Source organism: Glandiceps talaboti, chromosome 1 (genome assembly GCF_964340395.1).
Source record: "Glandiceps talaboti chromosome 1, keGlaTala1.1, whole genome shotgun sequence".
NCBI lineage: Eukaryota > Metazoa > Hemichordata > Enteropneusta > Spengelidae > Glandiceps > Glandiceps talaboti.
The window spans coordinates 29,622,332-29,648,604 of NC_135549.1; the positions used below are offsets into that span (position 1 = coordinate 29,622,332).

Below are 26,273 nucleotides of genomic sequence, written 5' to 3' on the forward strand. Positions count from 1 at the left end.
GCTTTGGACATGAAAACTGCGCCAACAACATGGCTGCCAGGCAGCCATATTGGATTGTATCACAACGAAAATTGATATGCACATGTATGTCACAGAACACTGTGCTAATGCCAACTTTGAATGAGATCTGTTCAAGTATGTCCGAGTTATGGCTTTGGACATGGAAAATTTGCAAATAAAATGGCTGCCAGGCAGCCATATTGGATCGTATCACGACAACAATGAATATGCACATGTATGTCATTAAACACTGTCCTAATAGCAACTTTGAATGAGATCTGTTCACGCATGTCTGAGTTATGGCTTTGGACAGGGAAAATTCGCAAATAAAATGGCTGCTAGGCGGCCATATTTGATCGTATCACAAAACAAATTGACGTGCATATGTATGCCATTGTATGTTGCCCCTGTACCAAGTTTGAAAAAAAATCGGTCCAGGCATCTCCAAGAAACGGCTGCGGAAGGATGGACGGATGCACGGACGGACGCACGGACAGACGGAACCCAATCCATTAGTCCCTGTCCGGACTTCGTCTGGCGGGGACTAATCACACAACCTGGGACTACATACTTTCAAGATACCCATAGTTCGTTTTTTTCATGAAAGCATTGAAACCAATCACAAGATTATGTCAAAAGTGGCTTAGTTTGTAAATATCATGGGTGGACATTGGCTCCCTGTGATGTAGTGTTTAAAGATAAGGACGTACTAGCAGCTGAGATGTCACCAGTTCAAATCCCCAAGGACATTGAGGATTTTGTGTGACAAGCCCAAAGTGAGTGTTCTACAGACTCGATGGTTAGCCTGGGTTGTATCACTTAACCATGTTTCACTCACAAAATGAGTGTGAATTGGGGGGGGGGGGGGGGGGGGGGGTATTCCTGTTTAATGACTTGAGTAGTCGGGAACAATGCTTCACATGGAACCCACAGGTGCTATGAGCTGCCATGCTTAGCTGACGCCAGGATGGACTGTGACTGACTAGGAAGGACTTGGCAAGACCACGGTGACATAACAGTGAGTGTGCAAAACAGCCCAGCCCTGTAACATAGTCCCAAACCTGAAGAAAATATGTAAGAATTGTGTGTGTGTGTGTGTGTGTGTGTGTGTATGTGTGTGTGTGAAATGAATGTAGAAACAACTCCTGTGAGCAATTCTCAGTACAAATTTGACTTAGAAATCTTTTAAGGTATTTGTATATGCTCATACAATCCTCCGTGCATATGTTTGTTTGTTGTTGTTTTTGTAATTTCTCCAGTGTGTGCAGCTGCCAACGTAACGTTCATCCTGATTGGCTACTCAAAATCCTGAGATTCAAACGAGATGTTCTATTACACAGGGTCAGATGTAGGAAGGTGGCAATCACCCGGAATACGACAAATGACACAAAATGATGGAAATAGAGGGAAATAAAGACATCTAGCTGCTTTCACAACATCAGATTTTAATGAGATTGACATGATAACTACCTACCTGTTGTTTATCTGTAAGTCTCTGCATAGACTCTTTATTAGGACTTGTACTAGGAGCTAGGAACCCCAGCAGTGCTTTCCATCCCGCCATTGCTGCAGTATCTACCACTGGAGACTCTGACGTCTGTGTTGGTTTCAAGACAGCTGAGTACGATATCACCCATGGACACCATGATCTATGCTCTGTTATCGGATTAAAGGCATCTTTTGGTATATCCTGTGTAAGGTATATTTTAGAGAGAAAACCTTGAAAAACGATGTTGTACTAACTATGGAATAATTCTGATTAATGGTAACAGGACAACTGCCCCCCGGACAATTGCCCCCTGACAATTGCCCCCGAAGGACAACTGCCCCCCGGACAATTGCCCCCGAAGGACAACTGCCCCCGGACAATTGCCCCCCGGACAACTGCCCCCGAAGGACAACTGCCCCCCCAGACTACTGCCCCCGAACGAAAAAAAAAACTAGTATTATACAGATGTACGGGTTTGTCATTCATTAAAAAGTCACCGTCGGCAACTTACGTTGTGGTTGCGCTGATTCACCGGCAATCATTTGGTTGATGACGACGTTGTTAAGTGCCTGCTCACGTTTCAGAATATTGAGAAATCGCCATATATTTGGGTGATGAGAAGCAACGTTGGCTTGCATTCTGCGGTGCCATCCCTCTATATTGTTGTTGGTTCTTGGTAACTCGTCGTTGACTCGTCTATTCATGTTCCACATTGTAATTGGGAAACGTGGGGGTCGTCGCCCGTTGCGTCTTGGTCTTCCAATGTAGTTACTTTTCTAATGTAGTTACTTTCAAAATAATCAACTACCTGCTCAGCATCATCTGGCATATTCTGAGCTAATGTCTCAAACGTATCAATCACTTCATCTTCAGGCACATACGCAATGCAAATTGCGGCGGTAAGTTAAATCATCATGCCGACATTTATGAATGACGTAACAATTATCACAGATAACAATAGAGTAAAACATGTGAATGTAGTGAGTATAATGTACGCAAATTGCGGCGGTAAGTTAAATCATCATGTCGACATTTATGAATGACGTAACAATTATCACAGATAACAATAGAGTAAAACATGTGTATGTAGTGAGTATAATGTACGCAAGTTGCGGCGGTAAGTTAAATCATCATGTCGACATTTATGAATGACGTAACAATTATCACAGATAACAATAGAGTAAAACATGTGAATGTAGTGAGTTTAATGTACGCAAGTTGCGGCGGTAAGTTAAATCATCATGTCGACATTTATGAATGACGTAACAATTATCACAGATAACAATAGAGTAAAACATGTGTATGTAGTGAGTATAATGTACGCAAGTTGCGGCGGTAAGTTAAATCATCATGCCGACATTTATGAATGACGTAACAATTATCACAGATAACAATAGAGTAAAACATGTGAATGTAGTGAGTTTAATGTACGCAAATTGCGGCGGTAAGTTGCCGACGGTGACTTTTTAATGAATGACAAACCCGTACATCTGTAATACTAGTTTTTTTTCCGTTCGGGGGCAGTAGTCCGGGGGGCAGTTGTCCGGGGGGCAATTGTCCGGGGGGCAGTTGTCCTTCGGGGGCAATTGTCCGGGGGGCAGTTGTCCTTCGAGGGCAATTGTCCGGGGGCAATTGTCCGGGGGGCAGTTGTCCGGGGGGCAGTTGTCCTAGAATCCTGATTAATGCCCCCTCCAGACATATTTGTACTTTTAATTTAAGCGTATTTTAACTGTTTACCTACAATAATAATTATATATAATCTCCCGGTATTCCGAATGAGTGCTACGTCATCAAGGACGAATGATTCCCCTCATGTCGGCTGTATCGGCTCAGAGGGATACAGACATAGGGGAATCATGAGTCCGAGATGACGTAGCACGAATGAGAAATACCGGGAGATTATTTATTTATCATATACATAGACCCACTATTTTTTTCTATTGTGACGACAATTTTAAACTAAAATATTCCGAAACTTACACTGAACTCACATCAATTTCACGAAATGATGGGGCTACAGCGCTCAGCTGTTCATTCAGTTTTCAGAATGTAGATGCCATTGCTACAGCTGTCATCGCTACTACTGAGATCAGTAAAATTACACCACAGACTTTCAGGTAGAGCACATTTTGCCAACGACGGGACGTTTGTCAAGAGCAGTGATTAATTCTTTGATAAAATATCGACACTTTCATCAGAAAAAATGAGACATATCGAGAGACTGACTAACGAACGGATGCCTACTAATACTACACCGGTTATGCATAGAACTCTGCTCAGAGTTATACACTAAAAACATCAACACTGGCAAGTTATAATGTTGAAAACATTGTGAAATTTTCAAAAATACATTGTCAAAAGATGTTCAAAAATTCTATCAATAGTTGACTTTAACGGACAACGATTTCACTGCGTTGCGCCACTATCACAACTGGAAGTTTTTAAGATGTTGATGTTAGCATGTCTATGTACGTTAGTGGCTAGTACGAAAGGCGATGTGTCCAAAAGAGGTGTATTTGTTCACTGTTTACACTGATGATGATGGTCGATGTTCGGCAAACCATGAATAGCAAGGAAACCATATTTTCAAACAACAACAACAACAACATCGCAACTGTACAGGTTGACAATGTTTACAAACAATTCAAAGTAGTTCCGACCATATTACTATAGTTTTATGTCAAAGTATAGTAATGTGAAATGTATCGATTTCATATTACTATACTTTGACGTCACACCCTGGGAATATGAGGGTCTATGTATATAATAAGAACTGTTAGCCCATCCCATGTACCAGAACAACATGCTATAAGCATCATTCATCCCACTAGCAATTAAATTACACAATTAACAGACAGGCCTCGACTTTAGCTCTAAATGCATGCTCACATATTTAGCTGTGGCCACTTTTTTAAAGCCCACACTTTTCGAGTTGTTGTCATTCTTTTACTCTGATTATGTACGTATTGTGATTGTGAAAGTCTTGCTTTTATATACTTGTTTTGATTGTTGTTATTTACTCGTTTAAATTGTTTTTATGGCAGACACTGAAATTTCCAGATAAGGATCAATAAAGTTGTATTGTATTGCATTGCATTGTATTATATTGTATCTATTAATTTCAAAGTTCAACATTCAAAGAAGAACCGTAATTCTGAAGTGATGGGTAGCACTTTATTTCTAACTATATTTCTAGGAGGCATGGTTCGCAGTTTATACAGGATTATTTCCAATAATTTCAGTGTGTTACTTGACTAGCTCGACCAGACTAGTGTTTACCACGTCCAAAATAATCCTGTCTGACTTATCCCACAACAGAGATAGGGATGATTCTTCAACTTCAATTCTTGAATTTGTTATTTTGATATCACATCAATAAACAACTGATGCATGTCTTGGTAGTGAAGCATACTTTACCAAGTAACTTTCTATTGCCTTTACTTCTGTGATTAATTAACATTCTAATTAGAAAGGGCTGCAGTTACACAAAATTACTCTCTTTTTTGAAGTGGGGGGGGGGGGGGATTGTTTCATGACTAAAGCAAACCATTTAATCAAGCAAAACAGCCAAATGCTGTTAACTGGAGATTAATTTTGTTTATTGTGTATGGCTTTGATGAAAGTTGATAGATAGTTTACTAGTAAATGACAACTGAATGTGAATTTTTGAAGAAATCACTTCAAAAATAGATACAGATAGGTAAGATATAAACTGATGGGAATCACACATATAAAATTGAAATCACCATAGTTGAAAACTTACAAGTTTCCTTTTCTTGGTCATGGGCTCTGTCTTTTCATCTGTCTTAGTCTGTACACTGCTGTCCACTACTACTCCACTGTCATCTTCAATACTAGACTTACTTTGCAACTGATTAAAATTCCAAACTCCTACCTGACGTCGACAATACTGGCATGACAGGATTGGAAAACTGGATGACTCTGAAGAACTGAGTAACAGACATAAACTCAAAGTTACAAGGTAGTGAGTGGCTCTGAAGAACTGAGTAACAGACAGACACAAACTCAAAGTTACATGGTAGTGGATGACTGAAGAACTGAGTAACAGACACAAACTCAAAGTTACAAGGTAGTGGGTGGCTCTGAAGAACTAAGTAACAGACACAAACTCAAAGTTACAAGGTAGTGAGTGGCTCTGAAGAACTGAGTAACAGACAGACACAAACTCAAAGTTACATGGTAGTGGATGACTGAAGAACTGAGTAACAGACACAAACTCAAAGTTACAAGGTAGTGGGTGGCTCTGAAGAACTAAGTAACAGACACAAAATAAAAGTTACAAGGTAGTGGGTGGCTCTGAAGAACTAAATAACAGACAAACATTATTCTGACCATGGTTGCAACATAAAGTTACATACACATCCCTTATAGGTGCTTGAAATTTGTGCCAGGTTTGGTTGAATTGAGTTGTGGGTGTCAGATATAGGAGTATATACATAATATAGAGACTGAAGGACAGACAGACATATGTCATGCCTATAGCATCCTCTGGCAAGGTCTGCTACATCAATAATAAGCAATCTGGCCTGTACAAGGTCTACCGACAGGTTCTACATCATTCAAATTAATGTCTGCCATACCCTCAATATTGATTAGTTCTGCAGCATGTTCATGTAATGGGCCAGGGTGTGCTAACGTTATCTTTGATTGGTTCTACATTATCATGTAACTTTAATCACCCCTCTCTCTCTCTATAAGGGGGTATTTGTTTGTACATGGAAAACTACAAGTTGAGAAAAACAGTTTTGAAAGCAGCTATAGGCTAAACATCTACAAAATAATGCAAATGTTACCATAACCTTACCATTGATTGGTTGGTTGGTTGGTTGGTTGTACACCTTGTAAATGTAAAAGCTGCTGTAACCTTACCATTGATTGGTTGTACACCATGTAAATGTAAAAGCTGCTGTAACCTTACCACTGATTGGTTGTACACCATGTAATTGTAAAAGCTGCTGTAACCTTACCATTGGTTGGTTGTACACCATGTAAATGTAAAAAGCTGCTGTAACCTTACCATTGATTGGTTGGTTGGTAGGTTGGTTGTACACCATGTAAATGTTAAAGCTGCTGTATGTAACCTTACCTGGTAAACCAACCACAGAGAGCCAATAAACAAGCCACAGTGTGCACGCTGGTGTCTTCATTGTGTTCCTGCTGGTTTGTTACATCACTGTCACTGTCATCTTCTAGAAGTTTTAGTAACATCTGGATAACACCTTCAATTGTCTCTGTAGTAATCTGTGTACAAAGTTTCAACCCATAGAATGTTAAACAGTAAATGGGTTCTCTGTAGGGGTCTTTATCTGAACATTGCATCAATACATTCTACTAATGCTCTACTCAAATTAAAAAAAACAAATTAAGTAAATTCGACATTAAATTGAAATAATTTCAGCAGTCCCCTACATCAAGTTGGACTGTTACCAGCCAATTTGATGCGCCACTGACGCACACAATTTCTAGTGATGCACCAAAATTTGATGTTCCCCTATTCACAGTCACTCGGGACTGTGCCCTATCTCTTACTGTGTGGTGACTCGCAAAAAATGACACTTTTTATCATTCTGACCCACAACAACAAAATTTGGCTATCATTAGAGGGCAGACTGATTGTTGGTTTTTGTAATACTGTAGTTCAAAGTTGACATGTTGATTTTGAACAAAGCACCATAGATCAAATTTTGATATACAATATTAAGTTTATTCAAATTGGGCTTACTGTTGCACATATTTGAGAATGGAGTGGGTATTTACTACTTTTTTCATTTTACTAAAAAGTTCAGTATACTCCTTAGGTTTGTGTTAAAGAATAAATAATAATAATAATAATAATTTATTTATAAAGCGTCAGTATCCACAAAAAATGTGATCAAAGACGCTGTAAGCAATTCATACAATACAAATATCAGTTAAAAAGCAGTTTTAAAAAGTAAAGTTTTTACATTGGATTTAAAAGCAGATAAGGTAAGTGACTGACAGATGTTGAGTGGGAGATTATTCCAGAGAGTGGAAAAAAGAAGAAAATAAACTTTCACGGTCACTGGATTGAAACAAAATAGAAATGTATTTTATCAAGAAGATGCATACTAGAGATTACACAAACCATTTATGATGCCCTTTTTGGTTCTACATTGTTCAGAGAGAACACTTTTTCAAAACAACTGTGAAACCATCCCCCCTGGACTCATACAAAAGACATTGACCTAGTTAATCCAAACAATGGATAACCTATTGTTATTATCAGTCAATACAAACTTTTCAAGTTCAGTGTGCATTCAGGTGTACTCATTATTGCTTTCATGTGCAAATCACTTCATTTGCATATCAACACCAGAAGAGTTCCAGTATGCTTGTATACACTGTATATACCACTATATGTAAATATCGTTCAATGTTGTGAAAAACATCATTGTTTGAGTTCACATGTTTTGTAAGTTCCCACTTCCAGTCAAGTGCATTCCTGAACTACACAATTGTACTGTGTTACTATACTGAATAGTTATCCCTTCAGGCCATTAACAGACTTCTAAAGGTGAATTTATCTATGTCAAATCATAGGATCTATGGCCAAACTTGTTATTTTCATTTCAGAATCTCTCAATAAAACAAACTGTCAGTCCAACTGTACTTTGTACTCGTCATGGGTTGTCTCTATTTTCATTTCAATATTCTAAGTACAGTCACTCTGCCAACTCTTAGTACCTGTAACTTGTAAGGCCAGAAAAAATTAAAAAGCTGTTCAACGGGCAACCTAACCCATTACATTGGGTAGGTAGGCTAATTTTTTTGATTTTTTTTTTACAATGTTGGACAAGGATGTAAAAAGAAGCCATGTATAATGATGGCAAAACATTTCAAATTGAGTATATATAGTACTTATTAGGTAATTTTGCTCTTGTAATTTGTCTGTATGGCAATTGATTTCCGTCAGTTGTACAGTTAGGAAATGTACACAATTTACAGTTAAACAAATTTTGTAGCTCATCTCACCCTCTCCTGTCGAAAATTGTTCAGACCCGCCAAATTTATTCTCAACAACATGTGACCTATATGTATGTGTATACAATTGTAGCAATTCGTAGCGTGTGCAGAAGTACAGGAAATCAAACGAGTGTTATGCTTTGATATGCCTGGGTGGTAAAATTCTGCTTCAGGTAACAAAAACTCTGAGAAATTTATCAAACAGAGATGGACAGGTGTTGTGGTATCACTACGTGGAATTATCATTGATTATTGATATACATGTATACTGTATAATACTGGCTGTGGCGTGAACCTAAATCAGAGGCACCTGATGTTATTTAGTGTCAATATATGTCAATTGTTGTTGTCTGTGGTTTGGTGTGAGAAGACTTTTTGGCACCTTCAAAGTCAGTTTTCAATGTCCACTACTGATAACACGATGTTCTGATCGATTGGCAGCATTTCTAGACAACTGTTGAAAGGGTTGTATCAATACAGGTACCGGGTAGTAGGCATAACATGGAACTTTTTGAAAGGTTCACTCTGATTGTCTGTAGCCTATATTGTTAAAACAATTCTGCACATGTATGCGATTCAAATTGATAGGACCTTTGCGATGTAGCTTCAAGTCAACAGATGTTCAATCCACTTTAACATATCACCTGATATTCAATCCGCTTTAACATATCACAGCTTCATATCGTCTGATATTCAAGCAGAGATACATGTCATGTATGGAATGAATCTCTTTAACCTGCAAAATATCAAATTATTTCAACACTTTGTTTGAAAGAATACTTACTTTACTTTCAATACTGCATGTTTCCAGCTTGGGAAGTTTATGTTTAAGCTGTGCTAATGCTAAAGATCTTGTTTTAAAATCTTTTTGTGCTTCGGATTGACTCAATAATGGTATTGATAAAAAGAAATCTGAAATTAAAAAATATTGACATGAATCACTGACAGTTTACATTTACTCCAACACACACACACACACGCACGCACACACGCACGCACGCACACACACACACACACGCACGCACGCACGCACGCACACACGCACACACACACACACACACGCACACACACTCCCATTCACACATGTATAGACACATACCAACACTTTCATACACCTGTACAAATGTATACATGTACAAACACACAGCCAACTGTAGTGTTAGAAGAAATTGAAACATTTTAAAGAAAGTACACTGTAGCTATCATTCTTATTTGTAAAGAGGTGAACATAACATGTCACACATTCAATCTGTAACAAATCCATCCTATTAACTAATTTGAGTAAATCTTGCATACATGTCTATCCATGGGAGAAGTGGGTGTTTTATTTGAGCAACAACTTTAAGACATGTTAAAGTAAACAAGTGAAAATTTCATGAAAAAATTGCTCTTCACAGCATCATTGATTCAAAGTACATGATTGTGCAATGAAAGTGAATCACATTACTTGCAGCAGTATCCATTCAAAATGTACACAACAAACACCACTCTCACTATGGGTTCTGGAGAGCAGTTTCATGATTTTACATCAACTACAATTACTTGTGATTTCAGAGAAATGTCAAATTGATCATTCAGTGCCTTTTAGAAGGTAACTTAGCAATGTGCTATTACATGTACTATGATGACATTTGAAAGTTTTGTCCAAGAGAATCACTATGAGAAACACAAGAAGAATGGACCAAAGAGGAGTACATGTATGTATAATATATACAAACCTGGACTAGGACTGTCTGACCAAGCACATATATTAGAATGGGCTTTACTCAAAGCAGCTTTTAAGTCTTCAAACCTCTTGGCATCTACACATGATGAGATCATGGGAGATAATCAATACTTTGATGGTCAGGCCCAACTACACATGTACATCATGCAAATATTTGTGATAAACAATTTCTAGAATACGTACCAAAGTTGCAAGTTTTATTGAATGTCTACGATGTATATTATTACAAGTCACTGAAAGAAGTACATGTACAATTGTAGTTACTGTTAAATAAAAGAAATCACTGAAATCAATGATATAGTGAATTGTATATGAATAGCCCCATCTATAGAAGGTATGACAAATCCTTAGGATTCAGGAAGGTTTGTGGACTGTGTAGATAGGCATGTCCTGAAACTGTCCTAACTTAGGACACCTCCAACATGTTTCCTGGAAGCCACTAGTGTCCTATGTACTGTACGGACTCATTTTGTTGACATCTACACCATTACATATACCTTCCTATGAATAGACATAAACCTTGTCTACCTCTGGTACATGTAGGACTAGTGACTGACTGATGTGGGACATCCTACATCTAGATGGGGCTAATATTATAGGAAAACAACAACTTGTGGACCATACCTTCTGTGTACTTGAGTTGCAAAAATAATTACTAACACTGAATCACGCATCTTTCAAATTTGGTGTTGGTATATTTATTGTGTTGGTTGTAGAGATTGGACATGAAGCAGGGTCACAGAATTGCTTAGAGGGCACAATGTATTCTGTAACTTAAGGTATGTCATGATGGGACCCCTCATGTATTGGCCAATCCCTTTCACTTTAACCGCACAGCCAATGCGGGCTGGGTGACATGATGTACTAGTATCTTACAATCTTATCTGGACACACTGCTACTCAAGTCAATAACTACTCACACAATTCAGATTCCCAGGCATTGGGTAATCAGTGTATGTTTTACAAACAAACAACATTGTATATGTACTCACATAATTCAGATTCCCAGGCATTTGGCAGTGTTGCACAAACAATCTCTTTACAACTCACACACTTCAATACATCAGTCTCTAGGTTTTGCCAGCCATACTGAGCACATCTCAGAGGAGATATTTCTACAGGCTTGGCAAACCATGTAAATGCTTATACCTTGGTCAAGGAAATGTACACATGTAAAGTGTCAAATACAATACAAACAAATTATCATCTATGTTCATCTACAAAAAAAATACTTTGACAATACGGATGAGTTTTTGAGGTAAAAAAACTGATTTTGTGAACTTGTTTTTCCCATCTGGTATATTCACAATTGGTTAAAATTCTGATCAGAGTTTGAATCTGATGGTCTTGGGCAATCTGATTAAAATCTGATGGGCAGGTACATGTTGAAATTGCATCTTCAATGCTTCTCAACAAATGACGACATACATGCATAAAGGATATAAGGCCAAAAAAAAATGATTGCTTCTGGTCAAAGCATGCATCACTTAAATACCCTCTCGTAGGTCTTTTTGTTAGTGTGTTGTCCAGCCCATGCTATCTGAAGATTCGTGGGGATGCACACTGTACTTCAATGAAGACAACTGCAGAGCCATGAATCATGAAAGCAAATGACATCTGCCCAATATACACACTTGCTCTAAAGTACTAAATAAAAGGAACAGTAACTGCCATAAATAGTAGACTGAGTGACGTTTTTGTTGAGAATAAAAACAAAAAAATTGCATCGTCGCACCATTTTAGACAAACTGTTCTGACCAGAAACAATTCATTTTTTTTGGCCTAACGGTACATGTATGTGAAAGAAATCAAGCTGATTCCTACATCACATTTTAATCAGTTTGTGTTTGGGAAAGTACTGTCTTATCAGGGGAGCAATGAGAATTAAAATATGTGTAGGATCATTTTAAACTTTTTTTTCAAGAACAACTTTCGAACTCAGCCAGAGAACTGTTTCTCAAACCTAAATTGTTGAGGAATGATCCTATCACTATAGTGTGTTTATTAGTGTTATTAGTAATATAAATATCTGGTGGTGTTTTTGGGGGGTTTGGGGGCTTTTTTCTCTTTAGAAGTTTCTGATTTTGTAAGTTGATTTATTTAATTTGAACAACTTCAGTCATTATAGTTTGATATGCAATTGACACTTGATATCGAGTAGCTAGGCTCGATTAATTTTCTCACAACTATTTCTCACCCACAACTTGAAATAATTTTCCAAAAAAGGATGTTACTGTTCATTTGTTATTTGTATGTTTATCTCTTTTGTGGGAACTAAATTTCAAACTTAAATAGGCCATTCCAGACTGCAAACAGGAAATTTAGAATACAGCGCTCTCGCTCATATTGGTGGTATCATCACCTCATTATACTGCTTTGTCTCTTGGTATTCTACATAGAAGTGTAAATCAAGGATGTTTTTCATATTGTTGCCATCGAGGAAAGCAGCAGTGCTTAAACCGAGTAACGTATACCATGTATACCCCCAAGGTACACACAGATGGGAAGTAGAGCACCACCATTTTGGAAAGGCCTATTCAATTATTTGAAATCAACCTACATGTATGACTCAACCTACGAGTGTAGGGTAGATAAACCTACGTGAGTTCTCCTGTTTTTCTAGTATAAAATTCTACCAGTGTTTGCTGGGTTCCCAATTTGTTTTTAAGGGTCATATTAAAGTAGGCAAAGTAGTGCCAGTTCCCTACCAGTGTTTTTGTAAAGGACACAGTGAGATGATAGTAGGTACTACTGGTACAAACTATACACACCTGAGTTCCCAAGGTATGGTATGGTGGTCCAACAAACTCAAAGAGATGTCTATAAAAATTGAACACATTTCCCTCTTCTGTTACAGAGGCTCCCAAACCTTAGGTTAGCAAAAACATGCATGAAACATTATAATAAAGGATATTGAGAAAGTTTCTACTCTGGCAAAATAAGCTTCTCTATTTCTGGGTTGAAATGATCTGGATGTTTCCTGAACTGTCTCCTCCTGGTTTCTGAATATAACAAAATGGTAAAAATTGATGACAGTCATCTTAAAATACACAGTGGTTGTCAGTAATGCCTTCTGATTGATGACATGATCTGTACATTTTCATGTCATTACACCCTGTAAATTTCTACATATCAATCCCCCTGTCTCAGCTCCTACACTTCATCACTTGTTATAATTTGTAACCATCTACATGTATACAACAAACACATTCACGTTAGGGTGACTCTTAAATTTTATGTTTCTCTCTCTTTTCTTGACAAATACAAAATATCAAAATAAAGAGATTAAGGTATTTATGATGTTATCACCAGTGGTTTTCCCATAAACCCTTGCAGGCTTGCAATGATCGCTGAACACACGTCAACTGCATCATAGCATGGCGGTAGAAACACTACCTTCATGAGTAGAGCTCGTCTTCTCTACAAGGTTTTAATGTTCGGAGTGTCTAGTACCACCGCGGTGGCAGTAGCCGATCCTCACTGGAACGGCTAGTGCCACCACCAGCAATATTTCTCATTGCTGAACATTTCCCAACAAATAAATCACACAGAACTCCTCGAATGCTTCCATTCTACCTTATAATACCAAATGCAAACTAATTATTTCATTTCTCGTGCAGCGCACAATCGCTCAAAAAGTCACCGTAACGGCAGCCATTCGGCCGGGCAAGCACCGATGTTATGCATACGCTAACACTTGTGACACCACCACTACAGAGACTGGTTGTGCGCTGCGCGAGAAATTAAATAATAACCTTCCATTTGGTGTTTTAAGATAAAATAGAAGCATTTGAAGAGTTCTGTGTGATTTATTTGTTGGGAAATGTTCAGCGACGAGAGATATTGTGGCCCGGGGTATCGTGGGTGGTGGCACTAGCCGTTTCAGTGAGGAATGACTAGTGCCACCACGGTGGCAGTAGTCTCTCCAGTGAGGACTGGCTGCTGACACTGGGGTGGTACTAGACTCGGCCTTTAATGTTTAGTAGATTACCAAGGTGATATTTTGTCACACAATCATAATGTAAGTTGGTAGCAGTAATCAATATAATGTTATACGAGGTAGAAATAAGCCTGACTGGAATTTTCCTTTAAAAATGAAAAAAATACTCTGATAGCTGACACAAATATTACAATCAACTTGTTTTGTTTTTGTTTACTTTTCCCCTCCGAATTCATAAATAGGTTTGGTATTAAAAAACTATTATACTATTATCACGTACCCATCTTCCTTTTTTTTTTTTAGGAAGACGTCAAATTATGTATTTTCTAATTCATCAACGAGATATGTTTCTAACTCTAACTAAATATCTTTGCTACATTCACGATATCGATGACATTTGGTTTCTAAACGTCGACATTTACTACACTGTACACATCATGTAATAATATGATAGTCAGAGTGGATGTTCTGAACTTCCAGCACGAAGAAGACAAAGTCGAGAATTTCTCAATCCTAGTATGGTAGCCATTTTACCTATCTGTTTCTCCATCCTTTTGTGTCTCCTCTTTATGGAGAAACGATGACAGTAATGCTTTGATTCTCTTCGGAGTCGCCAACACGCTTGATTTTTCCGCCATTGTATTGACCTGAATCACAACACATCACTTAGCGTAACAACATCGTTGATTGGTTTATAGCTTTCCGGGTTTGGATTTTATCCAATCATATTACTTTATACATTTCTGAGTAACAGCGCAAGCGCATACAATAAAACATGGCTGCTTCCGTGTTGGAGTTCGGAAAACTCAAGCATTTGCAACCAAAACCCAACAAACAAACAGGTATGGTTATATGTTTTATTGAAACTGAATAACGATTAAATTTCAGGATGCTTGTAAAATAATCCTTTCTCGTGATTTTTTGCATTTTCCGACGAACATTTTGCATGCGCAATCTTGAGAGGGCTGACTGACGTGCATAAATAATCAATCATGGATATGCACTGTGGTAGTGGTAGTGCCTTGATTATTTCACCAACCACAATGTTTTAACATGTTCCCTTTACTGTTGGAATAGTTTTGCTGTCGATATATATACCAACGTTGACCTGGAGATATAATTTGTCACTATCCTTACAGAATAATTCCCAAGAACTTTCTAGAAATCTGCCCGTACATACATGTGTAGTGCGCCCGCTGTAGTCTGATTTATTGTCCAAAGGCCAATTTTTTTGCGAATATATGTATTATATTTGACCAGCAAGCCACATTTCACTTGTGAATGGTAGTCTGAATATTTAATACCAAACAAAATTCAGTTGACATTCACCCCACAGGAACAGATTCCTCACAACCTGTACTCAGCATATTTACAATATGGCAACATGTTTAACCCCCCCCCCCTTTCCCCGTCCCCCACACCACAGTCCCTCTATCGCCTTTCAGATATAGTTTTGAAAATTCATTCTACCATCTTGCTAAAAGCAACATTATGTTTTACAAGGATTGTAGCCAAGAAATTTGTACAGAATGGAGACAGCTGAGTTCATTTTCACTGTAGTCACATTGGACTAAGGATAATCCCAAGCCCTGAGAGACTTGGCTATCTGACTCAACATACTAAATGATATTGTCAAGCCAAACAGCAAGTCTTGGGGTGATGAAATACATTGTCAACCCACGCCAGATCACAGCTACATGTACACTGTAAGAACTCTCTGAACAAGATGTCACTCCATGGTTGCAAATATGTGTACTATGATAATACATGTATGCATACACACAAACATTAATGCTGCCAAGTCCTTAATGAATCATAAAAGGGACTATGGAAATTAGTGAAATTGTGAAATGACATGAATATAAGTTGCAGTCTTTCTCGAATTCTCAACATTTCTAGTTTAGTAAAAAAGATACTGATGTTACCATGTGCTAAATGCAATGATAACCTGTTTACATACTTTGTAGGTAACAATCAGAATGTTTTGTTTTGTTTTCTAGGTAAAAGGGCACCCTATCCGAGGAGTGGACACTGTGGTGCAGCCAACAACTCTAATTTCTATGTCTTCGGTGGATATAACCCAGTTTATGAATTAAGATATCAAGGACAATTATTTGAACTACAGAATGAACTCTTTAAAGAGGTAGGCACTACTTTAAAAGATAATGCACACATAACTCAAATACATGTACAAGTAACAAAAGTGTGGGTCCTCAACTAAAATCAACTATGCAGTTTGCATAAACACTCTGATTAGCTCATTCCGTGCTGCCCCGCAATTATGGAACAGTCTTTCGGTTGCTCTGCTTCAATTACCAACTCTGGACAAGTTCAGGAGAGACATTAAGACTCATCTTTTTATGAGAGCATTTTGATAAGAACTCATTTTAGTGTCCTGTAAAGTGCCTTTGAATGGATTAGCTTTGACAGAGCAGGTCACCAATATAGTATAATAAAATAAAATAGTAAGTAAAGTATAAAACTTTTATACTTTACTTACTCTTTTATTTTATTATATTAAAAGTAAATAAATATAGCATCAAAACTCAACTCTACAAGATTCCCCAACACTGATAAAAATGTGTCAATAGTGTGGATGCCAGCACAGTCCCTACTACTGGTAAACCACGTCTGGTCAAAGTCCCTCAATCAGCACAAAAAGTTGTTCATCCAAACGGTGAACCCCAACTGTTAGAATGATGTAAACAATGTGTAAGTAGCATCCTTATCAAACAAATATTCTACATTTGGTCATTACATAACTGCCCCAATAAACACTAACTTCATGAGGGACTGTGTGATTGGTTAGAATTCTGTGACTGATTAACAGAGGGTGGCTGTGGATGAATTTTAAATTGTATCTCATGCATATCAGGACTTCTAGAGTAATGACTTTAACTATACTCTGAGTGGAGGTGTAAATCATAATGACACTATAGGAACTAGACTAAACTGACATAGCAAATATAAAACATACTGTACATGTAACTATATACTTTAAACAAAATGGTTGGTTAATTGAGCATAGATGTTGCATAGAGCTCCATGTCAACAGATAGTTATAGAAGTACTGTAACAAAAGTATGACCTTTGACTTCCATGTTGTTTAGTATGAACTATTACTCATGTGACATTTGTTTAGTAATTTTTTCAGTATTTACATTGCATGCATTGGGTTCCCTGTACATACAGCTGATATCATAATTGCCAATTTCCGTGATTTAACACTTTTGATAAGAGCATCATTCAACCAAGAAACATCAACAAAAACTTTGATAAGTATTAAACATACAACATATGTTCAATTAGGGTTAATAAACTGAATAAATGGGCTCAACCAGACTGATAACATGAACAGTAAGAGTGAAATGTAAATGACCCAGTAGCAGCTCAAGTTTATAGTATAGATCTGGTAGCGCCCATCTACATGTACTTGTTATTTACACTAATTATACAGTTGTAACTTATCTAAGATTTTGTTTATGTTTGAATATGGCGTTTATAAGGTTGATCATTGAAACTGAAGGCTATTAATAATTTCTGCTGTATTGTATCCATGTGTATCACGTATATGAATGTGTGTGTGTGTGTGTGTGTGGTGCCACTGATAAGATAACACTGAATCACAGGTGTTAAAATTGGACATGCTAAATTTGTTTACCAGTAAAATATCTATTATTGCACAATCTACTCATCTACATGTACATACATGGTATTAGTAGGATAATATAAACCTGACCTAACAACATGCATAAATTTACATCTACCGTATCTTACAGTGTAGTAGTCTGTCTTACAGGACAGTTTCATTACAGCGCTTACACATTATGAAAACTAACACGTATTTGTTTGTGTTCATTTTCAGTTATGGAGTTACAACTTTAGTACTGGTATTTGGACCCTAGAAACAAAGTCAGCAGGTTATATTCCCATAGAAACTGCCTCCATGTCAAGTAAGTCAATTATTTGCAAATTAGAAAAAACTATGAAATTGACAGAATAATCAGTCAGTGTTTTTATGAAGGTTCGGTAACTTGGTAACAGAGGGGGAAATCTAGTAAAACTTGCATACATTACCATACACTGGGAATAATTTTCGAAAGGTTTCTATGATTACTAATAATGTAATTCGATCTTCATTTACAGTGGTGATACGAGGCAATAAACTGTTACTGTTTGGTGGTACAAGTTTTCCATGGGGTGACAGGTCAAATAATGACATTTATATGTTTGATATTGTTCACAAGACATGGGAAAAGTTACCATGTGAAGGACAAAAACCACCCGCCAAATATGGACAGGTAAGATTAAAATGTACCGTTTTGACTTTTAATGTACTGTCATTAGACTATAAGAATAACATACCATACATCATGTTGTTCAGTCCTATCGGGCTTCTAAACCATGACTGTACTAAACTGCTCAATATCCTCCACAATGCAACCAGATTTGATTGCAGCCAATCAAATACTGTTATGCTGTAAAAGTTCTCAAAATGACCATGATGTCAGTGCTGATTTATGAGACCAACCACCTAATGTTACGTCAATAGTAAACGTAAGTTCCTGGCCATAGTCTGATATTTTCTCAAGTACAAACAATTGAAAAGTATCATCATAACAACAATCGTTCTTGTCGTTAGAAGCAGAAACTATTCTGTCAGTTTGATTTTAATCTACATAATGACCTCAGTTTGAACTTCTAATCACTAATTTCAATGAATAGCCGAAATCGTTTGATCTAACAGACAGAGTAGTACAGACATGAGTGATAGCTGATAGCATGGCACAGATGTTGCATCTCATAGACTATTCTCTCTTTTCATACAACAATTCTGAGTGCTTCATAAGTCATGAAATCTTCTGCCAGTAAATTGGATTTCATTTTCACTATATATGGAACCAGTGCAGAATTTAGCAGTTAGGAAAATAACAGTATTTTCCTCATGTTGATGTTGGCTGAAGAAAGAACATCAATCAAGATTGATAGAAATTGGTCATCAAAAATGAATAAATTATACCATGACGTGCAGTAAGTCACAAACCCCATTTACTCATAGGCACACTACCTCATGCATTCCTATCCCCTACCTCAGGTAGAACAGATTCGTGTTTGCCTGTAGAGTGGTTAATGCTATTATAATAACTAATAATAATGGTAATAAGTTTATTGCCAGAAATTATAAGCTTACAAAATACTCTAAACTTGTCTACAAATGTACAAAATACCCAAATTATGGTCACACACACTTACAGACGTCTCAGTTTAGAAATATTTCAGGAAACTTACTGTAGGTTTTTCTAAGTCTGGAGGGTTTTTAGAAAACTTTCAGGTGTCACAAGTCAAGATGGTAGCTGGAAGGTTTCAGGCAAATCCCTATAAATAATACAGTTTAAGGATGTGTCCATATTTGCATAGACACGAAACAGTCCTGATTCAAACCTGCAGTAGGTGTCATAGCTATCTAAACAGGGTTATTGAATACAAAATTTTTCTTGTATAATGGTTGCATTATATTATTCTAGGCAATGGTCCTACACAGTGAGAATCTGTATGTCTTTGGTGGCTGTCGGAAAATCACAGATGAAGACTTCCACTTTGATGCTGAATTGTATAAATTGAACCTAGAAACCTGTCAATGGAAGGCACTATCAAATGACGAGCATAGTAATGACAATCACCCACGTGGTATGTACAGGCACGGTGTGGCTTGTGATGATTCAAGACTCTATGTCCTTGGTTACAGCTGGGTGGAAGTTTATAATTTACCAAATTTGCAAGAGGTAATAAGAATCTTTTATGTGTCAGAATGTTGAGGTGAAAGGTCAAACATTATGTTTAATATTATTCAGAAAAGCTTAAAAAAATTATCTTCCAACAACAAGCTGAACAACACAGAACAATATGGGTTGTGGTAGTTCAAAGATATTTAGTGTTTCAAAATTGAGAACACTTATCATAACATACATGTAGTATTGTTCTCCCCAGCCTCAAAAAATTGCTGGCCGGTCATTAATATTCTTGACTATTATTATTCATTAGGTAAATCAATGTTATCAAATTGTAAACGATATTACCAGCATGGTATGAGTTGAATATTACTGAATGTAAGCAATATGAGGTATATGAGATCGGTGTTTTGCCAAGGTTTGGGAACTTCAGTTCTAAATGGAGAAAAAAAAGCGAGTAATGGTTGCACAGATTTTCATCTCTTCTACTACATATTGAGATATTGGATCCTCGGTCAAATACCTTGGAGTCTTGAGTAGATTTTAAGAAAATACATAATTTCAACCCTACATGTACATGTACAAGGTGCTAACATTTGCAGGCATTACATTACTCATTACTACAGTCTTTCTTTCATTAAATCTTGTATCCTTTCAGATTTGTGCGTATAATTTTGCTAGACAACAGTGGGAAAGGTTAGATACACAGCCAGATCCAATGGAGGGCTACCCTGGAACTAGAATATACCATTCATGTGTGCAAAAAAAGCAAGGTATTTATCACCGTAAATCACTCCTACATAATACTCTCTTTTTTTCTAGTACATGTAGAAAAATATTAGGAGAGTCATTGGGCAGAACCATTGTATGTTATATTCATATATGATTGTTGTCTTTGAGATGGAATGAAAACTGAAAACATACATGTATAATTATACTCATATATATAGGGCTGGATTATATGTCTCTTGTAGTAGTTGAGAACAAAAATGGATCAAATGAGTGAATGAATATTGACTAGTTTTTGTCTATACATGTACGGGGAGAATATATTGTTCATGGTTCCAAGACTCAGTAGGACAGTACAATATAGTTACTTTGGAATAAATTGGAAATGAATGTGACGTTTTGATCCGTCTACTATGGACCTTGATCACACAATGATTTAATTATTCAGTGTTGATGTCTGTTTATGGACTGGTGGAATAATAAGTCCATAAAGTGATGGTAGTTGGTATCCTTGGTCCCTGTTCATGATGGGTCCTCTCTGTCTGATGTAGATGGCTTCCTTTACGATGCGTTTTAATCAAAAATTGAAATGTCACATTCATTTCCAATGTACTGTTCCAAAGTAACTATATTGTACTGTCCTACATGTAAGTGGTCTTTTTCGTGGATACTATAGATTTCAACATTTGATTTTACATCATGGTACAATGTATAACACTGGAAGTCTGATTGTATGTCACCTGTCACCAATCTCGCATTCAGGTTGGTCGAGAGCCCTGCAGATATGGAGGCGTATTTTTCACCAACAGTCATATTTTTGCTTGTTGTAGCACATGATCACTGCACATCCCCTTGTAAACAAACCTATCAGACAACTAGAAATCCAGCTATAACAACCAGCATTTTGATTACCAAACTTATTGTCAACCGCACAAAATATCATAGTTGTATACAATGTAACAAGTTTTTGAACTGTACATTTCTTGTCACAGGGAAATCGTCAAAAATTCCACTACAGAATGGCAAAAGTCCTGTGACAGCAAACACACGGTCACCACATGATTGTAAACATGAATTCATGAATTTATAAAGGATATCTTCCCACCACAGACAGAGTGTGCAGTGTTTGCTTAACTAGAACAACAAAGCATATCACGAACATTACTATACACTTAATGCAATACAGTATGCAAATAAGGACGTACTCATTTTTCAGTTGAAGGTTATTAGTTTGAATCTGACTGTGAGTGATATGCGTGATACTACGCTCGACAGTATACCGCGAAAGTGATTTTATTTTGAAATAAAACATCATTTTTAGACGTTCAAATTTGTCTTCATAGTTGCAGATGACATATAGGTACATTATTTGCCAGATACTGTTCCACATCTTGCTACTCGAGGTCATTTTTCCAGTGTAACAGCTCACCATTATTACTGGAAAAATGACCTCTCACAGCAAATAACATATTATACATATTTTGTCTTTTATTTTCAGATGTTTATATCTGTGGAGGTCACAATAACTCTAAAATTTTTGATGATTTGTGGAAATTACATTTACCAAACCTACAGTGGACAAAGATACCAGCCACCATGCCTGTACCATCATTCTTTCATGCAGCAGCAATAACACCTGTAAGTCCTATGTGATATAGCCCACTGGTGTTACTATCTGTAGAAGCCCTCTACACCAAGCCAAGACTTTTACTCTTGGAAACACAGAAATCTGTTTTGAAGTGAAATTACCACCACTAGCTCTGCTAAATCTTATACTAGTAATTATTCCAGTGCTGATACAGTGCAGTGCAGCCTTTTACACAGAGGATGAACCATAGCTAGAAACATCTGTTATGAATTGATTTTCAAGGATTGAAATAATATTACTTTTGATATCTGCTATATCTAAATGGATCATATACATGTATGTAAATCTATGATGTAATCACTCCCACACTTGACTTAAATTGGGAGGGTAGGTAGCCAATTACAATTTAGATAAAGCACAGTTGTTGGTGGTAATTTCAAATGCAGTGGTGTATTAAACAAGTATCTAATGCTTCAATTGGCTGGTCTGGAATCTGTAAGTTGGCAGTTTGAGTTTCTGAAGGCAAGATTTTGAACGACAGTTGTTTCCCCCCCTGTCAACCCAGCTGTATAGGTGGGGAGCTGGTAGGTGGAGGTTGCTATGTGAATGTTTTAACCATATGTACTTACACAAGCTTCAATGGATATGGCTTGAATGCTTTCCAGGGAGTTGTGGAAGTATATGTATAAAGGGTCATTGCGGCACTATTGATCCATATACTAGTTGTAATAATTATTAAAAGCATTGAAAGTGCTGCATAAACACCATGCAACATTATTATAATTGTTGTTCTCTCTATTTTTGCTTTGACAGAGTGGATGTATGTTTTACTTTGGTGGAGTTGTAAACCTGGATGATAGCAAGAGAACAGGAGAAATCTTCCGAGTGTGGGTGGATGTACCAAGTTTATTTGAACTGTGTTGGGCTAATGTTACATCGTTGATACCCAACATTGATAACCTTTCCGAGGAAAGACTCATAAAAATTGGTATTCCCAGAAGTTTGGTAGCCAGAGTGAAAGCTGCGTAGAGTTACCCTAGTAATGACACCTCAACTCAAATATTGTGGTCTCATTGTGGGAATAGTTGTCGCCTCCAGTTTAAGTACAAGAGTACAGTTTAACATGACAAGATTAAAATTGTGATTTGACTTCACAGCAGTTGACAGATAATGCAGGGGGACACTTGTACTGGTTGTATTAAATGGTACAAGCGACAAGATTAAGAGAAACGTTAATAGTGCCATTTCTGCATCAAATAATTCAAAGACATAAAACGTAACCTGTGCTTAATCTAATGTATGTGTGACTCTTATGAAGAGAGTCAGATGTGGATTCAAATCTAGAGATGTTAGATTTTAAAGATTGAGATTTCAAAGACCATTTGATAAACCAAGATATACACATCACAAGCTCATGGCCTCAAATAGACAGTATTATTTGAAGTATGCGTATACAAAGCATCAAGTTATTTTTGTTGGTGTAACCAAGTTTCCAACTAGGTCACATGACAAGACATGTGACAAATGAAGTACACATATAGTTCATGACAAAATTACTCCACCAGTCTTTTGAGAGCAGAACAATTATTGTGAAACATGAAGAACTTAAAAGCAAGGAACGTTCAATAAGACGGAAAAAAGAAGAGTGTCTCTCAAATATTTATCTATTCATGCACAAAATACTGATACTGATACGGATAGGTACTCAAAGCAAGGAACATTCAGCAAGACAGGAAAAAAGAAGAATGTCTTATTCAGATCATAGTAATCATTCGTGCAAAAAACAATTTTTTTTAGCTTGTTACTGGACATGGTGATTACACTTTACAGCAGTTGACATGATGTAGGGGACCCTGAAGATACTGGTAGTATTGAAAGGTACAAGAGACTAATTTGAGAAGATATAGGAGCATGTCACTCCACGTCACACTCACTGGCCTCCTCTCTCCAGAGAGGGGTTAACTAATGTTTGAGGGTGCCTCATCATTGGCGTACCTTAACAGACTAAGAGACCCTGTGATACCACAGACAAGTTACTTGTCTGTGGTGATACTAACAATTATAGGAGCTACTGTCAAATTGTGACAATGCAATGCAATGAAGAAAATTACAGTAAAAGAAATATGATTATTTTACAACAAAAGGGAAGACTATCGGTAGGTCAGATATAATCTGTGATACATTTTTTGATGACTAAACACCATGGATATGATCCTGGTATAAAAATACAATACTTGCATAGAATAGTTGACAATTGTTTACTCTCAATATTTAATGTGTGTAATCTGTACATTTTAGTATCTCCTCTTTTTTGTCTATGGTCTATACCTGATAACAATCACATTAATAAACCACATCCATGTCGTCAATTGTGAAAAGTCAAATATATGCCGAGAGATTATACGTTTCATCCTTCAACTGATTATGGTCGGTTCAAGGTACAAAAATGTGGACAACAAATGAACTCGGCACATAAAAATGAACTAGTCTAACAAACACACACACACACACATGATAATGGAAGCACAGATAGCTATATCTCAAAACTCCCGCACACCACAAGTACTTTGTCTTAGGTAGGCCGCTTCAGTAGAAAACTACAGTTTATGAGACAATACTACAAGATAAAAGTAACTTTATTTTTCATTTATGGTTCCATCCATGCTATGTATTTCTTCACAGGGCAATACTCCTTCACTGTTTTGAGAGCCATAAAAATGACCAGGACATGAGAAAAAATGATGAATTAGTGTGTATTTCATTTACCAAACAAACCTTACAAATTAATTAAACACTCAATTTTAACTTTTTCAAAAAATTATAACTTTATTTTCTCCAAGTACATTGAGCCAGTCTTGTTTTAGTTTTATCTTCATACTTACTATAAAGCAGATCACAGGCATCATGGCACAATAAAAGCTTAGATTGTGTACATACAAGTAATGAACTTTTCTTCCTACCAGTTATAGTCTTCTAGTACATTCTATACACTGTGACGTCTTTATAATGAACTCTGTTATAGTGAACATTCTGTTACAACAAATACCCTTTCATATCCATAAACTTATTTTTTCCAATAGCATACCTGCCCCCATTTCAAAGAGCACATCATCATAAACTTGTTTTCCATGTCTTTAAACTAAACAATTTTGCTCTGAAGAGGTTACAGTGTTTATTTTTAAAAAATAGATTTTCTGTACTGCTGTGGTTGAACATTGCGAATTAAGAAAGCAGACATGCAACTTACAAAAGTGTCAAGCCAGTATTATGGGTCATGTAGTCTAGTCTTGGCTAATTCATTGTTACCTGAGCTTTACCTAGATCAACACAAGTTCAACATTCCCAGCGATACATTTTTGCTACTAGACACAAGACATGCTCACTCTTACTGCATGCATGTAATATACCGACATATAGAGTGTATAGTAAGATAGTATGGTACTGAGAAAGAGCGTCACTGTGCAATGATGAGTCAATGAGTAGTGAATATAATACAGTATGTTAGTCAAAGTGTTTGCAAGCAGAGTACAAGTTTTTCCTTTCTTCTTATGTTTTTTTTTCTTCTATGCTTTGTGCATTCAAGCACTATTAAGTATTGTTCAACATTTTAATAGGAATACATTTCCAATCTAGGCAACTAGACTTTTCCATGCAAAATCAAAAACACTTAGTCAAATGGTCTATATGTAAAATCTGATGGGGTAAAGTGTGATCAATATGGCATTAAGAATATATTTTTTTGTTATGACTATGTCTAGTGTAACTAGATTTGATTGTCTTTAATATTTTCAGTGTCAGTGCAATAAGGTTAATCATGAAATAGATCAAATCGAGGTCAACTACACACACACACACACACACACATAATTATATACGTACATAAGTACGTACGTACGTACGTACGTACGTACGTACGTACGTACATACATACATACATACATACATACATACATACATACACATACATACATACATACATACATACATACATACATACATACATACATACATACATACATACATACATACATACATACCGGTACATACATGCGTATGTATTATATATA

General features: G+C 36.8%; 2 protein-coding genes across 2 annotated transcripts in view; one reads left to right on the top strand and one right to left on the bottom strand.

Annotated features, from left to right (window-relative positions):
• The window catches only part of LOC144435580 (zinc finger C3HC-type protein 1-like), a 20,836-nt gene extending 5,988 nt beyond the window's left edge, over nt 1-14,848 (bottom strand). The window contains exons 1-8 of the mRNA XM_078124169.1: nt 14,695-14,848; nt 13,107-13,222; nt 11,213-11,362; nt 10,213-10,296; nt 9,279-9,406; nt 6,597-6,751; nt 5,253-5,439; nt 1,475-1,690 (exon numbers count right to left, since the gene is read on the bottom strand). Coding sequence (XP_077980295.1) covers nt 1,475-1,690; nt 5,253-5,439; nt 6,597-6,751; nt 9,279-9,406; nt 10,213-10,296; nt 11,213-11,362; nt 13,107-13,222; nt 14,695-14,798 — 1,140 coding nt within the window. The 5' untranslated portion in view covers nt 14,799-14,848. The remainder of the gene's footprint in view (nt 1-1,474; nt 1,691-5,252; nt 5,440-6,596; nt 6,752-9,278; nt 9,407-10,212; nt 10,297-11,212; nt 11,363-13,106; nt 13,223-14,694) is intronic.
• A 70-nt stretch (nt 14,849-14,918) lies between these two features.
• LOC144437831 (kelch domain-containing protein 10-like) lies at nt 14,919-26,064 on the top strand. The gene is made up of 8 exons (XM_078126863.1): nt 14,919-15,002; nt 16,161-16,303; nt 18,026-18,113; nt 18,307-18,461; nt 19,686-19,943; nt 20,548-20,662; nt 22,117-22,256; nt 23,020-26,064. The coding sequence occupies exons 1-8, from the start codon at nt 14,936-14,938 to the stop codon at nt 23,233-23,235; spliced, it is 1,182 nt and encodes a 393-aa protein (XP_077982989.1). The 5' UTR covers nt 14,919-14,935; the 3' UTR covers nt 23,236-26,064.
• The last annotated feature ends 209 nt before the right edge of the window (nt 26,065-26,273 follow it).